A 15,156-nucleotide genomic window follows, 5' to 3' on the forward strand; every position below is an offset into this window, starting at 1 on the left:
CAGTTGGAACATTCTGCGCGCCTGAGATTGCTAGTGCCATCGCTGATAAACTGGACTCTGAAAACTTGCACTCATTCCTCAACATACTTTATTTTACTTGTGTACAAGAAGAACAGTGTGGCCCGTCACCAAACTGTTCTGAATTCGGAACAGAGAAATGCCAATTTTATATAGAATTGACAAGCAGTTGCAGATATTGACCATTTGGCAAACTGTGAATGTTTAAATCCCTTACTTGCAATATAAATCGTCATTCACAATACCATCCTTACCTGGACATACCTTTAATCCTTGCCCTACTGCAACTTCCAAACTAGGTGCCGCTTGGATTGTGCATAGCGGGAGTGTGATTTGCAAAAAAAGCCATTGGAATGTTCATAGCCGGAGTGAGATTTGTAACAAAGCAAATAGGTTCAGTTGGGATATTCTGTGTGCCACAGATTGCTGGTGCCATCGCCAGTAAACCAGACTCTGAAAACTCGCACTCATTCCTCAACATATTTTATTTTACTTACACACAAGAAGAACAGTGTGGCCCTGTCACCACACCGTTCTGAAGTCTGAACACAGAAAGGTGATTTTTGTATAGAATTGATGAGCAGTTACAGATATTGACCATTTGGCAAATTGTATATTTAAAACCTTTACTTGCAAGATCAATTGTCATTCACAATACCATCCTTGCCTGGATGTTATTTTTAACACTTGCTTTGCTGCAGCTTCCAAACTAAGAGCCACTGGATTGTGCATAGCAGGAATGAAATTTGAAAAAAAGCAAGCGAGGAGAGTTGAGACATTTTTGCGCACCAGAGATTGCTAGGAGCCATTGGATTGTGCATATCAAGAATGAGATTTGAAAAAAAAAGAACGGGTTCAGATGGGACATTTTGCGCCCACAGATCGCTAGGAGCCATTGGATTTGCATAGTGGAAGCGAGGTTTGAAAATCTCTGGACATTCTGCACACCACAGATTGCTAGTATTGTCACCAAGTAACTGGACTCTGAAAATTTCCTCTCATTTCTCAACATTCTTTATTTTACTTGTGCACAAGGAGAACAGCATGGCCCCTGTCACCCACACTGTTCAGGACAGAAAACTGCTATTTTTTTAAAGAAATGATGAGCAGTTACAGATATTGACCATTTGGTAAACGTGTATGTTTAAACTCCTTACTTTCAAGATCAACTGTCATTCACGATACCACCTTTGCTCAAACATTATCTTTAACCCTTGTCTTGCTGCAGCTTCCAAACTAGGAGCCACTGGATTGTACATAGCACAAATGAGATTTGAAAATAAAATTAACAGGCTCAGTCTGCACATTCTGCGCACAGATTGCTCGGAGACACTGGATTGCGTACAGCAGGAGTGAAATTTGAAAAAAAAAGGCAAACAGAATCAGTCAGGACATTCTGCATGCACAGATCACGAGGGAAATGCAGGAAACTTTGAAAAAGGTGAGCGTAGCTAGTCAGTTCATTTTGCGCGACACATATCATTCGATTGTGCGTATTGGGAGCGAGATTTGAAATAAAGCGAGTGTGGTCAGTCTGTGCACCATAGATCGCTAGGAGACATTGGATTGTGTGTAGCAGAAGCAAGATCTGATAAAAAAGCAAACGATGACAGTTGGGACATTTTGCACACCACAGATCATGAGCAGCTGTTGGATTGGGCATAGCGGGGGTGAGATTTGAAGTAAAGTGAGTGGGTTCAGTTGGGTCATTCTGCGCGCCTGAGATTGCTAGTGCCATCGCTGATAAACTGGACGCTGAAAACTCGCACTCATTTATTGACATACTTTAAATAAAGCGAGCGGGGTAACTCAGACATTTTGCATGGCAGAGATTGCTAGGAGCTGTTGGATTTTGCATAGAGGAAGCGAGATTTGTAACAAGTGAGCAGGGTCAGTCAGGACATTCTAAACACCAGAGATTGCTAGAAGCCATTATAGTGTGTGTATCAAAAATGAGATTTGGGGAAAAAAGTGAACAGGTTCAGACAGGACATTCTGTGCTCCACAGATCATGAGGAGCTGCTGGATTGTGCATAGCAGGAGCGGGATCTGGAAGAAAGCGAGTGGGTTCGGTCAGGACATCTGTGTGCAACAGATTGCTAGTGCCATCACCAATAAACTGGACTCCAAAAAATCTGCACTCGTTCCTCAACCACACTTTAATTTACTTGTGCACAAGGAGAACAGCATGGCCTCTGTCACCACATTGTTCTGAATTCTGAACAGAAAAATGCCATTTTTATACAGAATTGATAAGCAGTTACGGGTATTGACCATTTGACAAACTGTATGTTTAAAACCTTTACTTGCAAGATCAGTCGCCGTTCACAATACCATCCTTGCCTGGATGTTATTTTCAACCCTTGCCTTGCTGCAGCTTCCAAACTAGGAGCCTTTGGATTGTGCATAGTGGGAGTGAGATTTGTAAAAAAAAAAGCAAGCCGGGCAGTTGAGATTATTTTGCGCATCAAAGATCGCTAGGAGACATTGGATTGTGTGTAGCAGGAGTGTGATTTGAAAAAAAGTGAGGGCAGTCAGGGACTTTCTGTGCACCACAGATCTCCAGGAACTTATGGATTGTACTTAGTGGGAGCAAGATTTTTTTTAAAAAAAGAACGGATTCAGTCGGGACATTCTGAACACCGCAGATTGCAAGAAGTTCAACTGTGCACAGCGGGGGAGCGAGATTTGAAAAGAATAGTGAACAGGTTCAATCAGGATATTCTGCACACTACAGATCGCAAGGGAAACACTGTATTGTGTATCGCAGGAGCGAGCTTTGAAAAATATTGAGTGGGGTCAGTCAGGATAGTTTGCAGGCCGCAAATCATTAGCAGCCGTTGGATTGTGCATAGTGGGAGCAAGATTTGAAAAACATGAGCGGGGGTTAAGGAATTAGAGCTGGAGCTAGAGGAACTCCAGACCATACGGGAGGCTGAGAGGTTGATTGACAAGCGATACTGAGAGGTAGTTACACGCTTAAATGCATGACACAGGTAACTGGGTAACTGCCCAGAGGGGGGAAAAGCAGATAGACAGCCAGTGCCAGGTGCCTCTGTGGCCATTCCCCTGAATAACAAGTATACTGTTGGGTGGGGATGACCGAGCTGAGGAAAGCCACAGTGGTCAGGCTGCTGGCACTGAGTCTGGATCTGTGACTCAGAAGGGAAACAGGGACAAAGAAGCAAGCCACAGTGACAGGGGATTCACTGGGTAGGGGAACAGACAGGAGGTTCTGTGGATGAGAACCAAATTCCTGGATGGTATTTAGCCTCACAGGTGCCAGGATCAGGGACATCTCAGATGGAGTCTGTAGTATTCTTAAGTTGGAGGGTGAGCAGCCAGAGGTCGTGGTCCACGTTGGTACCAATGACATGGGTAAGAAGGGTGAGGAGGTCCTGCAAAGTGAGTTTAGGGAGTTAAGTACTAAGTTAAAGGAAAGGACCTCCAGGGTTGTAATCTCAGGGTTTCTACCCATGCCACGTGCTATAAGGCCAGAAATAGGAAGATCATACAGTTTAACACGTGGCTAAGGAGATGGTGTAGGAGGGAGTGCTTCAAATGTTTGGATCATTGGGGTCTCTCCCAGGGAAGGTGGGACCTGTACAGACAGTTTGTACCAGAACTGTGGGGGGGAGAGGGGGGAATGGACTAAAATCCTTACAGGAAGGTTTGCTAATGCGGCATTTGGGGGGGGGGGGGGGGGGGGGGGGAGAACTATAGATGCAGGGGCAATGGGAAACCAGAGTGACATTTTAGCCATTTAGTGAGACTTGCAGGAGGGACAGGACTGGCAGCTCAATATTCCGGGGTTTCTGTTGTTTTAGACAAGATAGAGCGGGAGTGATGGCATTACTAGTTAGGGAAAATGTCACAGCAATGCTAAGCAGGACAGGCTGGAGAGCTCATCTACTGTAGCTATATGGGTGGAATTGAGGAATAAGAAAGGAATGACCACATTAATGGGATTATATTATAGACCACCCAACAGTCCGTGGGATTTGGAGGAATAAATATGTAGACAGATAGCAGACAGTTACGAAGAAAAAAAAGGCTGTGACAGGAGGTGATTTTTAACTTTCCACAGACTGACTTGGATCTTGTGATTATAATATCATTAGTTTTCAGGGTAATTATAGAAAAGGTTAGATCTGGTCCTTGGGTTGAGATTCTAAATTGGAGAAAGGCTAATTTTGATGATATCAGAAAGGATCTGGCAAATGTGGATTGGAACAGTTTGTTTTCTGGCAAAGGTGTGCTTGGCAAATGGGAGGCCTTCAAAAATGAAATTTTGAGAGCACAGTGTTTGTATGTTCCTTTCAGAATAAAAGGCAAGGATAACAAGTTTAGTGAACCTTGGTTTCGAGAGATATTGAGGCACTGGTTAGAAGAAGAAAAAGGAGGTACATAGCAGGTATAGTCAGGGTAGAAACAAACGAGGTACTTAAAGAGTATAAGAAGTGCAATAGAACACTAAAGAGGGAAATCAGGATGGCTAAAAAGAAGGCATTAGGTTGCTCGAGCAGACAGGGTGAAGGAGAATCCCAAGGGCTTCTACAACTATATTAAAAGCAGAAGGATAGCAAGGGACAAAATTGGTTCTCTTGGAAATCACAGCAGTAATTGATGAGTAAAGCTGAAAGAGATGGACACAGAGTCTATACAAGTGAGGCAAAAAAACAGTGAAGTCATGGGCCATATACAGATTACAGCGGAGGAGGGTGTTTGCTGTCTTGAGGAAAACTAGGGTGAATGAATCCCCAGGGCATGACAAGTTGTTCCCTCATACCTTTTGGGAGGCTAGTACAGAAATTGTGGGGGGCCTAGCAAAGGTAGTTAAAATGTCCTTAGCCATAGGTGAGGTGCTGGAGGATTGGAAGATAGCTAATGTTGTTCTGCTGTTTCTGTTTAAGAAAGGCTCTAAGAATAAGCCAGGAAATTATAGGCCACTGAGCCGATAACTGAACATCAGTTGTGGAAAGGTATTCTAAGGGACTGGACATATAAGCATAGGGGAGGTTTTTATGTTCTCTCCAAAGGAGCTGCTATATTTAATGAAGATTTTTATACATCCCAGTTATAGCTCTTTTTACAACATTAGGGGTTTTTCTGGGGTATGTCCACTTGCCCAGTAGAGCTCTTACACAGAGGACAGCTGACTGGGAGCTAAGGTGGCAATGGAGCCAGACCTGCCCCCTTGCAACAGCCAGAATTAAGAAGCCAACACTAACCAACAAGGCCCCGTTTCCTGCTCCCTTTAAACCCACCAGGACCCCATTTCCCACTCCCTTTAAACCCACCAGGACCCCATTTCCCACTCCCTTTAAACCCACCAGGACCCCATTTCCTATAAAACACCAGGGATCCATTTCCTGTTCCCTTTAAACCAACTGGGGCCCCGTTTCCCGCTCCCTTTAAACTCCACCCCCCCCCCCCCCCCGTGCCCCATTTCGCTCTCCCTTTGAATCCACCAGGGTCCTCTTTCCCAATCCCTTTAAACCCGCCAGGACCCCGTATCCCGCTCTCTTTAAACCCACCAAGAATCCATATTCCGCTCCCTTTAAACCCACCAGGACCCCGTTTCCCGCTCCCTTTACACTCACCAGCTCTCTCCCCAAGCTTCTTTGACACCGCCCCTCCTCCAGCACGTTGCTCCCTCTTCGCTGCCCCTCCCACTCTCTCCACCCAGAGACACCCACCTTCACATTGGCGCTGATCGTGGTTGTAATTAAAGCCAGGCCGACAGACACAGTACGATGTCCTCTTGTTCTCCTTGCACTCTGCGTTGTCTCCACAGATCCCTTTGTTCACCCTGCACTGTGGACCTGCACTCCAGAGGGACAGAAGACAGCTCCTTTTAGAAGGATCAGCCAGCCTCCAAAGACATGCAACTATGAAGGAGACACGTCAGTGACAGAGTTGACATGTCATCAAAGACTCTGATACTCTTGTGGATGTTCAGTGGAGAGAATTCTGACAGGTTACATCATAGCCTGGCATGGACACTCCAATGCAAAAACATAAGAAACAGGAACCAGGAGTAGGCCACCTGGCCCGTTGAACCTGCTCCACCATTCAGTAAGATCATGGCTCATCTGGGCAGAGAATTCCATAGATTCACTACTCTTTGGGAAATACAATTTCTCTTCATCTCCATCCTAAATGTATTCCACTGAATCTTGAGGCTATGGCCCCCCAGTTCTAGTCTCACTCACCAATGGAAACAACTTCCCTGCTTCTACCTTATCTATCCATTTCATAATTTTGTGTAAGTTTCTTTAAGATCCCCTCTCATTCTTCTGAAGTCCAGTGTATATATTCCTGGGTGACTCAATTTCTCCTCATGGCTAGCACCCCTCATCTCTGGAATCAACCTGGTGAAGCTCCTCTGCACAAGATACAGGGTCCTTGTGTGAATATAGTGTCTCTAATGCTCTGTTGCCTGTAATACTGATATAAGTAAGTTTTTCATTATACCTGTGCACACAGGGACTTGTGTATGTGATAGTAAACTCCACTTTGACTTAGGTATGTATGCCTACGACTATAAATTGAACTCTCCAAGACTTTCTAGCTCTCCATTCTTCCCATATGGCTCAAATCCACAACAAGCCCTCTTCCAAATCCTTAAGTTCTCCTAATCATCAGACCTCAGCATAAATTCAATCCCGAATCACTGTGGCAAGGAGTTTATAAACTGTTGGAGGAGACCCTACCCTGTCGCTACACTTCTTGCATCTCTAGTCCCTATTAAATCTTTTCACTCTCAGCTTATACCTGGGCCCTCTAGACTCCACTATCCTAAGCAAAAAGACTAATCGTTCATCTTATCTGCTCCAGTAAACAATCCCAGCCTGTTCAGTCTCTCATGAATCCCTCTGCTCCAACACCTCTCACAGTGCTCCTGCTTCACCTCCCCAAAAAATTGACTCCTTGCCAACCACCCCACAGTACTCCTTCCTTGCTGCCCCTCTAACAGTGTGGCACTCTCTCCTCACCTCTCCTCCCTCCCACAGCACAGCATTCTCTCCTCTCTGCTCCTGCCAGTATAGCGTTTCCTCCTTGCCAACAGCTCCCACAGCACTCCTGCCTCACCACCCCTCCCACAACACTCCCTCTTCGCTGTCCCTCCCACAGTGCAGTGCCGACTCCCACTTGCCCTGTCCCCGCATGGCACCTACTCTTGGAGCACTCTTGCTCGTCACTTCCTCCATCGCCACAGTCCTCCCAGTTGTTGCAGACGAGCCGCTGACTGATACACTTGCCGTTGGAACAGGTGAACTGCCCCTTCTCACAGGCCCTGGGCTTGCTGGTCGGTTTCTCTGCAGCCGGGGAAGAAACAGAGGCAGATCTTTGTAAATGCAGAAATCCAGGATTACCTGTTCCTCTGTGTGGTGACAAGAGGCCGAATCTCTGGTGCAAAAGCATTGTTAAACATTTATCTAACTGTCTCACTGATGCTCTCAAACCTGCATCAATAAATGCTCAGGTACAGGTATGTGCACATACAAATGCTCGGACAGAGACATATACACAGGCCAAAATAGCCTCTGTCTACACTTCTCACTGCCTCAGTAAATCAGACAGCATCATCAAAGACCCCACCCACCCCAGACATTCTCTCCCCCTCCCCCGTCTCCCATCGGGCAGAAGATACAAAAGCCTGAAAGCACATAACTCCAGGCTCTAGGACAGCTTCTACCCCCGCTGTTATCAGACTATTGAATGGTTCCCTAGTACGATTAGATGGTCTCCTGACCTCACAATCTACCTTGCAGTGACCCTGCACCTTACTGTACTTTCTCCGTAACAGTTACACTTTATTCTGCATTCTGTTATTGTTTTACCTTGTTCTACCTCAATGCACTGTGTGATGATCTGATCTGAATGAACAGTATACAAGACAAGCTTTTCACTGTATCTCAGTACATGTAACAATAATTAAACCGATTCCAATTTCCAGAAAAATGCCACTGCTGTACAGAGCCAACAATCACTGGGATATAGATACACATGCTTGCACACAGAAATATAAATAGCATCCAAGTCACTCTTTTTAATGTATGCCTCTTATCTTACATTCATACACACATATGCTCATAGTGGCAGTCACACACTAAGATACACACTCACAATATGGACAGAGCAGAGATGCACATGTGCAAGCGAGCGCACACACACACACACAGATGAGAGAGGGAGAGACACACACACAGATCAGACACACACTATTACCACAGTCATCTTCGTCTGTGTGGTCTCCACAGTTGTCCACTCCATCACATCTGCGACCAATCCAAAGACACACCCGGTCATTCTTGCACCGGAACGGTCTGTTTGGTGGGCACTGGAACTTCACTGTAAGGAGAGGAGTGAGCAAATAACCTATCAGGACAGTTCAGGTCACCAGTGCTCGCTGCCACCACCCCTCCCTTAGCACAGTGCACACTCCTTACAGCCCCTCCCACAGTGCACTGCTCCCTCCTCACCAGCCCTCCAATAGCGCAGTGATCCCTCCTCACTGCCCCTCCCACGGCATGGTGCTTCCTCCACTCCACCCTTCCCACAGCAGAACGCTCCCCCCTCACCACCCCTCCCACAGTGCACCGCTCCCTCCTCAACCACCCCTCCCACAGCACGGCACTCCCTCCTGACCACCCCTCCCACAGCACAGTGCTCCCTCCTCACTCCCCCCCCCCCCCACAGCACAGTGCTCCCTCCTCACCTCCTCTCCCACAGCACAGCATTCCCACCTCACCGCCCCTCCCACAGCAAGGCAGATCCTCCTCACTGCCCCTCCCACAGCACAGCGCTCCCTCCTCACTGCCTAGATTATAGAGTGCTGCATTTAACACATCACAGGAGGCACATGGAACTGGGTTTAGCTACAGTAAGGATGGTATTGAGTTGGACAGGCTACAGAAAAGGTTCACCAGGATTTGCCAGGACTGGAAGGCTTGAGTTATAAGGAGACACTCTACAGGCTGGAACTGTTTTTCCAGGACTGAAGGAGGTTGATGAGTTGATGGCATAGATGAGGGGGATGATCGTTGCCTTTGTCTCCAGGATAGGGGAGTCAGAAACTAGAGGGCATTAGGTGTAAGGTGAGAGGGGAAAGATTTAATAGGAACTTAAGGGGCAACTTCTTGACATAGAGGGTGGTGGGTGGGTGGAACGAGCTGAGCTGCCAGAGGAAGTGGTTGAGGCAGGTACATTAACAATATTTAAATGGCGTTTGGACAGTACATGGATAGGAAAGGTTTAGAGGGATATAGGATGAACATGAACAAATGGGACCAGCTGAGACATGAATCTTGGACACAATGGACCAGTCGGGCTTAAGGGCCTGCTTCCACACCGTACGATTCCGCACACATGTCATGATGTAGTGAGTTTAATGCAGTGGATGGCATGCTTGCTTACATCAGTCAGGGCACTGCGTACAAGAGCCAGGAAGTTACATTGCACATGTATAAAACTCTGGTCAGGCTGCACTTGGGAGTATTGTGTGCAGTTCTGGTCATCCCATTACAGGAAGGGTGTGAGGGCTTTGGAGAGGGTGTAGAAGAGGTTCACCAGGATGCTGCCTGGATTAGAGAGCATGCAAGAGCTACAAGGAGAGGTTCTACTTCTTTGGAGCAGTGGAGGCTGAAGGGGAACATGATAGAGATTCATAAGATTATGAGAAGCACAGATAGAGTAGACAGCCAGTATCTTTTCCCCCAGGGTCGAAATGTTTAATGACAGAGAGAATGCATTTAAGGTGAGAGGGGGAAGGTTCAAAGGAGTTTTTATTTACATACAGGGTGGTGGGTGCCTAGAATGTGCTGCCAGGGATGGTGGTGGAAGCAGATACAATAGGGGTGCTTAAGATTTTGTTAGACTGACATGTGAATATGCAGGAAATGGAGGGATATGGACATTAACCTGCCATCTTATTTAGCACAGACATTTCTGCATGTTCCTTTGCTTTATTGTTCTATATTCAAAGATAACAGTTTTGAGCTGAGCTGTCCATGGAGAGGGTCCAGAGGAGGCTCACCAGACCATCCTGGGAATGAACGGCTTGACGTACGAGGAGCATTTGATATCTCTGGGCCTGTGCTTGATGTACAATGGGGGAGGGATCAATCTCACTGGAATCTCCTGGTGAGAGCAGACGTGGAGAGGACATCTCCATCAGTGAGGATCCTCAGAATGAAGGATGTCCCTTTAGAACTGGGATGAAGAGGAATTTCTACAGCCAAAGGGTGGTGGATCTGTGGTGAAACAGGGGTGGAAGGGGAGGTGGGGTGGTTCAAGGCAGAGATGGATGGGTTGTTGATTGGTAAGGGGGTTAAGGGTTATGAGGAAAAAGGTGGGAGAATGAAGTCGAAAAGGAAAAAAAAATTCATCCAAAATTGATTAAACCGTAAGATATATGAGCAGAATTAGGCCATTTGGCCCATTGAGTCTGCTCTGCCATTTCATCATGCTGATCCATTTACCCTCTCAGCCCCAATCTCCTGCCTTTTCCCTGTATCCCTTCATGCCCTGACCAATCAAGAATCTATCAGCCTCTGCCCCTAAAGACTTGGCCTCCACAGCCGCCTGTGGCAACGAATTCCAGATTCACTACTCTCTGGCTGAAGAAATTCCTCCTCATCTCCATTCTAAAAGGATGTCCCTCTATTCTAAGGCTGTGTCCTCTTACCTTTGATTCTCCCACCATAGGAAACATCCTCTCCACATCCACTCTATCGAGGCCTTTCACCATTCAATAGGTTTCAATGAGGTCACCCCTCATTCTTCTGAATTCCAGTGAGTAAAGGTGCAGGGCCATCAAACGTTCTTCATATGACAAGCCATTCAATCCTAGAATCCTTTTCGTGCACTTCCTTTGAACCCTCCCCAGTTTCATCACATCTTTTCTAAGGGATCCCAAACGGCTAACAGTATTCCAAGTGAGGCCACACCAGTGCCTTACAAAGCCTCAACATTGCATCCTTGCTTTATATGAAATGATGCGAACATCGCATTTGCCTTCCTCACCACATACTCAACCTGTAAATTAACCTTAAGAGAATCCTGCACAAGGACTCCCAAGTCCCTTTGCGCCTCAGTTATTTGTATTTTCTCTCCATTTAGAAAATAGTCAACCCTTTCATTTCTTCCACCAAAGTACATAACCAGACACTGTATTCCATCTGCCACTTCGTTGCCCATTCTCCTAATTTGTCAAAGTCCTTCTGTGGTCTACTTCTTCAAAACTACCTACCCTTCCACTTACCTTCATATTGTCTGCAAATACACTACCAATAGTCTACTCTTTGCCTCCTGCCAATCAGCCACTGCTTTATCCATGTTAGATTTTTTCCTGTAATACCACGGCTCATAGCTTGTTAAGTAACCTCGTGTGAAGCAGACTTAATAGGCTGAAGGACCTAATTGAGCTCCGAAATCCTACAGTCTAACAGAAAAACTGTGGTGTAAGCTCATTTAACACACGGCAGTGATAGCATAGTGCTCTACCTCCCCTCCATACTCACAGCACTCAGCCTGGTTCTCATCTGAATTATCCCCACAATCGTCTTCCCCATCACATCGCCAAGCCAGCGGTTTGCAGAGAGTGTTGTTACACTGAAACTCATCCAGAGGGCAGGTCCTTACCACTGGGGAAACGGGCAGAGAGGTGAGAGAGTAAGAGGACAAATTAGTCAAAGGCACCACTAGCCAAGACACCAGCATCGCTTTGCCCCCCTCTTACACTACCACAGTTTGACACAGGCAGCATCACCCACTCAATCCAACCATCTCATCCCACCAAAGTCCCCCTTAACCTCCCCCAACACACCCATTCAGCCCCTCCACCAACCCTTGGTGAACCCCCACAACATCTCTCAAGGTTACCTGAGCCGCAGTTGTCCTCATCACTTCCATCCATGCAGTCAGCGTCATTATCACAGTGCCAGCGGTGGGGGATGCAGTGACCATTGCGACACTGGAACTGGTCAGCCTCACAGCGCACCACACAGTCTTTCTGTGGGAGAGAGAGGGAGGTGGTTACAAAAGAAGCTGGGGGAGCAGGAAGGGGCATGTTGGAAATCACTAGGAGCTGGGGGAAGGTTAAGGGGACACTGAATGGGAACGTTGTGGTTTGGATTTAAGGGGATACTGTGAGGTGCTACTGTTACCTCGTCAGAGCCATCTGCACAGTCGTGGTCTCCATCGCATTTCCAGCGCCCAGCAATGCAGCGCCCGTTGGCACAGGCGAACTCACTCTCTGAGCATGCACGAGGAGCTGAAGGTGGAGGGAAGAAGAGGAGTGTAGGTCATTGATGGCAGTGATCCTCTCACATGAGGGGTTGGGGGAGGAAGGGAGGTGGAGAAGGGTGATGGGTTTGAAACTGAGACCATCCCATGACTCAAAACACACCCACACACAGACAGACACGCACACAATCAGATACGCTTATACCAACACACTCCTGAGACATACACACATCTAGACACATAGACTGATACAAACATAGACAAGTGCACACAGAAACATGACACACACTGAACATGTTCCTTAACACTGACACACACGCACTCACACAGTGCAGGAGGTCGGGATCGAACCCAGGTTTTTGGACCTGGGCGATGGAACAGATGGAAGTACTGAGCCACTCTGTCTCACAGAGCAGTCTATAAACACACACAAAACCACGGAAACTTCTTCGCAATCACACCTTCACATCCAAGCAATTCCTCAGTTCCCAAAGTGGACAATTCCTCTCCACCCACAAATGTTACCTGGCCCACTGAGTCGCTACAGCAGTTTGTGTGTGGTTCCAATCCTTCTTTCTCTCTCTCTCACACATGCACACATACACTTGAACAGCTCACTCCATGAAGACCAAACCTACCTCATGAATGCGCCCTCAAGCACAGTGACAGTGTTAACACAAGAAAGTAAAAAAAGACATAATGAGACAATGGGTTCATGAGAATTCAAGAGACAATGCAAGAAAATATATACAAGCAGAGGCAGACACCCAGGTTAACAGTCTCACACCAACACACACGTGGTCAAAATGGTGAAGGCTCCACAGGGCTGGCAGGTAACTTCACATCAATTGAGCCATGTGGGTCAAATAAAAGTCAGAAATGGTGTTAACGGAAGATGAGCTGAAACTAAGCTGGACGGTACACCAACAGAAGCAACAGAGATTATGGCCAGGGAGCTGGCGTTTGCCTGTCACCCTCACCACTTCTACTACCCCCTCCCCACCGCAGACAGCCAAATTGGGCTCCAAGGCTCTACACTGCCCTTCACCCCACACTTGCTGTCCCTGCTTCGCATGTGGACCCCAATCCGCAGACCTCCCCTCACCTGCGCAAGTGCTGGGTGCCACATCCCGCAAGTGGGTGGGATAGAAGGGAAGGCACAGGGCATTCTTGCCTTCCTGGGTAAGGTCGTGCAGTGCAAGGGACAGGGAATCTGTCCCTTCTCATAAATGATTTGGACAAGGAAGTGAAAGGGTGGGTTAGTAAGTCTGCAAATGAAATGAAGGTTGGTGGAGTTGTGGACAGTGTGGATGGTTGTCATAAGCTACAAAATGACATTCACAGGATGTAGAGCTGGGCTGAGAAGTGCCAGGTGAAGTTCAACCCAGAAAAATGTGAAGTGATTCACTTTGGACTATCAAATTTGAAGGCAGAATACCGGGTTAATGATTGGAGTCTGAGCAGTGTGGAGGAATGGAGGGATCTTGCAGTCCACATCTATAGATCACCGAAAGTTACCAGACAAGTTTTGGAAAGGGTGCAGAGGAGATTTACCAGGATGCTGCCTGGATTAGAGAGTATGGATTATGCTGAAAGGCTGAGCAAGCTAGGGCTTTTTCTTTGGGAGTGAAGGAGGATGAGCGTGTAAGATGACAAGAGGCACAGATCGAGTGGACAGCCAGAGACCTTTTTCCTAGAGCAGCAGTGGTCAATGCCAGAAGATGAAAGAATAGGGAGATGTCAGAGATAGATGTTTTTACATAGGAAGTGTTGAGTGCATGGAATGCGTACGCTAGGGACATTTAAAACACTCTTATATAGGTACGTAGATGATAGAAAAATAGAGGGCTATGTAGGAGGGAAGGGTTAGACTGACGGTGGAGTACGTTAAAAGGTCAGCACAGCGTTGTGGTTCTATATTCTATGTTCTATCTGAACACTGACCTACTGAGTTCCTCCAGCTGGAACTCCATTATCAGTAAAAGGCAGGACCCTCAGGAGCACTGATGTACAGAGAGATCTAGGGGTGCAAGACCACAGCATCCTGACAGTACTGACACAAATGGACATGACGTGCTTGCCGTCTGTGGCAATGAATTCCACATATTCACCACCCTCTGGTTTAAGAAATTCCTCCTCATCTTTATTATAAAGAGATGTCCTTCTATTCTGAGGCTCTGCCCTCTGGTCCTGGACTCACCCACTGATGGAAATATCCTCTCTAAATCCCCACTATCTAGATCTTTCAATATTTGGCCAGTTTCAATGAGATCCCCCTTCATTCTTCTAAACTGCAGCATGTACAGGCCCAGAGCCATCAAGCATACATTAACCCTTTTACTCCCAGGATAATTCTTGTGAACCTCCTTTGAATCCTCTCCAATGTCAGCACATCCTTTCTTAGTTAAGGGGCCCAAAACTGCTCACAATATTCCATGTGAGGCCTCAGCAGTGCTTTATAAAGTCTCAGCATTACATCCTTGCTTTTATAATCTATCCTTCCCCACATACAAATGAATGCAAACATTGCATTTGCCTTCCTTACCATGGACTCAACCTGCAAGTTAACATTTAGGGAATCTGGCATAAGGATCTCCATGTCCCTTTGCACCTCTGATTTCTCAATTTGCTCCCCATAAGCGCAAATGCTCTTGAAGTATTGAATTCGGTTCTGGCCCCCATTACAGGACAGGTGTGGGGGCTTTGGAGAGGGTGCAGAAGAGGTTTACCAGGATGCTAGCTGGATTACAGGACATGAGCTATAAGGAGAGGTTGGACAAATTTGCATTGTTTTCTCTGGAGCGGCGAAGACTGAGGGGAGATCTGATGGAACTTAATAAAATTATGAGAGGCATAGACAGAGCAGACATTTCTCCCCCAGGGTCG

At 46.8% G+C, this 15,156-nt stretch overlaps 1 protein-coding gene across 1 annotated transcript in view; it reads right to left on the reverse strand.

Moving 5' to 3' along the window:
• LOC140741643 (low-density lipoprotein receptor-related protein 1-like) overlaps positions 1-15,156 on the reverse strand; it is a 561,364-nt gene that overhangs the window by 339,005 nt on the left and 207,203 nt on the right. The window contains 6 exon segments of the mRNA XM_073071927.1: positions 5,718-5,843; positions 7,200-7,340; positions 8,254-8,376; positions 11,547-11,669; positions 11,908-12,037; positions 12,192-12,298. Coding sequence (XP_072928028.1) covers positions 5,718-5,843; positions 7,200-7,340; positions 8,254-8,376; positions 11,547-11,669; positions 11,908-12,037; positions 12,192-12,298 — 750 coding nt within the window.

This window comes from Hemitrygon akajei, chromosome 18 (assembly GCF_048418815.1).
Source record: "Hemitrygon akajei chromosome 18, sHemAka1.3, whole genome shotgun sequence".
NCBI lineage: Eukaryota > Metazoa > Chordata > Chondrichthyes > Myliobatiformes > Dasyatidae > Hemitrygon > Hemitrygon akajei.